Here is a 3,133-nt window from a genome sequence, read left to right as displayed (position 1 = left end):
TGCACGGGACCCCAGATCGGAGGGATGGAGAGGCGATAATCCGCTAGTAATCCAAGCCTCCATTAAGGATGTGATCATACACAGAGTTTATGTCGACACAGGGAGTTCGACATACATAATTTATGAGCATTGTTTCCGACTCCTCCCAGATTGCTGAAAAGACAATTTAAGACATATGGCGGGAAGGCTGGTCGGATTCACTGGTCACAGCCTATGGCCGTTAGGAACAATTCATCTCTCCTTGACGATAACTAGCCACGACAAGCTACACAAGAAAACGGTTCTGATCAACTTCGTTGTCATCCGACACCCTGCGGAACACACCATCATCCTGGGAAGGACAGCCCTCCTAAAATTAGGAGCGGTCCCATTAACCATGCATGGAATTATGAAATTCGACACTTCGGTGGGTCCGAGCACGATACTTGCCACTCCACCCAAGGAATTGCAATGCCTTGCAGTCATGAAACCAGCAGAGATAACCAAGGAAACAAAGAAGCTGCGACATGATCCTGCAAAGGGCAAAGAAGTGATTAACGAAGAATATCCCGACCAGCTAGTCAGCGTCGACCATAATCTTCCAGCCCACGTAAGAGAAGCAATGGTGGACCTCCTCAAGCGGTACAAACATGTGTTCGCATGGACCCCTACAGACATGGTGGGGATAGATAGGAAGGTCATCGAGCATAAACTCATGATCAAGCCAGGGGTAAAAGAAGTCAAGCAAAAAAAGAGGGTCCAAGGAGGGGACCGTAACAGGGCGATTAATGCAGAGGTAGCTAAGTTGACGGAGGTCGGGATAGTAAGGGAAGCAATTTTCCCAACCTGGATCGCCAACCCAGTTATGGTACGCATACAAGATGGGTCTTAGCGTATGCGTATTGACCTTTCTGACTTGAACAAAGCATGCCCTAAGGATTGCTATCCCCTTCCGGAGATCGATCACAAAATGGAGTCGCTGCAAGGATTCAAGCTAAAGTGTTTCTTGGACGCGTATAAGGGATATCACCAGATTTTGATGAGTAAGGAAGACGAAGAAAAGACGACTTTCTATACAGATCATGGCACCTTTTGCTACACCAAGATGCCTTTCGGTTTAAAAAACGCGGGAGCCACGTACCAGCGTTTGGTCGACTCAATTTTCACTGGGCAGATCGGGAGGAATATTGAAGTATATGTTGATGACATGATAATCAAGAGCCCATATGAAGACAAAATGTTACAAGACATTGAGGAAACCTTTCGCACGCTAGAAAAGACCAGAATGAAATTGAACCCGACCAAGTGCACGTTTGGGGTAGAGGAAGGACAGTTTTGGGGGTATTACGTTACTAAGCAAGGCATTCAACCCAACCCAGTTAAAGTAGACGAGTTTATGGAGACACCACCCCCGCGCACTTGGAGGGACGCACAAGGCTTGAACGAGAAACTCATAGCCCTGAGTAGGTTCATCTCGAAATCTGCGGACAAGTCTATGCCGTTGTTCCACACTTTAAAAGGTTGTATTGAAAAAAAGCAATTTCCAATGGACGGACACGGCGGGGGAGGCGCTACAGAAAATCAAGGAAGCGCTGCATATGCTGCCTACGCTAGCCAACCCTATTCTAGGGGAAATGCTGCAAATGTACTTTTCGACATCGAATGAAGCTATATCCTCAGTGTTGGTCGTGGAAAGAGAAGGAGGGCAGAATCTAATATACTTCATGAGCAGGGCGTTGCAGGGCCCCGAACTCAATAACCCCACCCTAGAGAAGTTAGTCCTAATGCTCATTTACGCGGCACAACGTTTGAGGCGCTGCTTCCAGGCACAACAAGTTGAGGTGCTAATGAATTGCCCCATCAAACAGATATTGTTCAAGCCGGAGAAGTCGGGCCGGCTAGCACAGTGGGCGATCGAGCTGGGGGAATATGACATAAGCTATCGACCAAGGACAAGCATTAAGGGTCAAGCACTAGCCGATTTCTTGCTCGATATCCCGGATGATGGCGACCTGACTAAGGAAGGAATCTGGGCAGTGGTGGAAGTCCTAGCTAGCAACTGCTCATGGACGTTCTATACTGATGGGGCGTCTAGAAGGGGAAGAAGTAACTTATGCCCTACGTTCAGAGGCGGGTCTAATCCTGACCAGCCCAGAGGGGGAAGAAGTGACTTATGCCCTACGTTTCGACTTCCGTACTTCGAACAATGAGGCTGAGTATGAGGCCTTGTTGGCAGGACTACGTTTAGCAAAATAAATGGGTGCGAAGGTTGTGACGACTTTAACAGATTCAAGGCTATCTGCGAACCAAATCAATGGAAGTTTCGAGACAAGAGATCAAAGAATGGAGAAGTGTGTAAAAATAGTGAGACGACTAATCCAATCTTTCAGACAGTTCATGATCAAGCAAATACCCCGAAGCGAGAACAGAAGGGCAGCCGCCCTAAGTAAGTTAGCGTCTACATGTTTTGATCACTTATCGATGAAGGTTTTAGTAAAGGTGCTTAAGGAAAGGAGTATAGACGAGCGGCAGGTAAATGCCCTAACAACCACCGGACCCACGTGGATGACACCATTTATGGAGTATTTGAAAAGAGGTATACTCCCAGACGATCATGACAAAGCTGGGAAAATATGTATAAAGGCCCCCTCATACGTATTGATGGATATAGAACTATACCAAAGAGGATTCACAGCACCATGGTTGAAGTGTGTTGACCAAGTCAAAGGAATGGAAGTGCTACAAGAGGCGCACACAGGCCAGGCGGGTGCGCATGAAGGAGAACGAGCTTTAACAGGCAAAGTGCTCCGAATGGGAATATACTAGCCCTCAATGCATCAAGATGCATTGGGACGGACCAGGAAATGCGAGGAGTGCCAGTCGTACGCTCCGGTACAAGCGAACCCGCTAGTGACACTACACAACATATCCAACCAATGGACATGAGTGGGGTATAGACATCGTGGGACCTTTCCCAGAAGCGCCCGGAAGACTAAAATACATGGTAGTAGCAGTGGATTACTTCACAAAGTGGATCGAGGCGGAACCTCTAGCCTACATATCCGGAAGCCACATGATCAATTTTGTATGGAAGAAAATCATGGAGAGATTTGGAATGCCTAAAGTGCTCATCAGCGAGAAAGGTCTACAGTTT

The 3,133-nt window shown here is 47.4% G+C and overlaps 1 protein-coding gene across 1 annotated transcript; it reads left to right on the top strand.

Moving 5' to 3' along the window:
* The first annotated feature begins 2,235 nt into the window (after positions 1-2,235).
* Positions 2,236-2,805, top strand: LOC145098226 (uncharacterized). Its single transcript, XM_079035884.1, has one exon. It carries the CDS (start codon positions 2,236-2,238, stop codon positions 2,803-2,805), a length of 570 nt encoding a protein of 189 aa, XP_078892010.1.
* Positions 2,806-3,133: the final 328 nt, after the last annotated feature.

Source organism: Lactuca serriola, chromosome 4 (genome assembly GCF_051521515.1).
Source record: "Lactuca serriola cultivar US96UC23 chromosome 4, Lser_US96UC23_V15, whole genome shotgun sequence".
NCBI classification, from domain to species: Eukaryota; Viridiplantae; Streptophyta; class Magnoliopsida; order Asterales; family Asteraceae; genus Lactuca; species Lactuca serriola.
The sequence above is the reverse complement of the archived record's forward strand: the minus strand, read 5'-3'. Positions and strand labels throughout refer to the sequence as shown.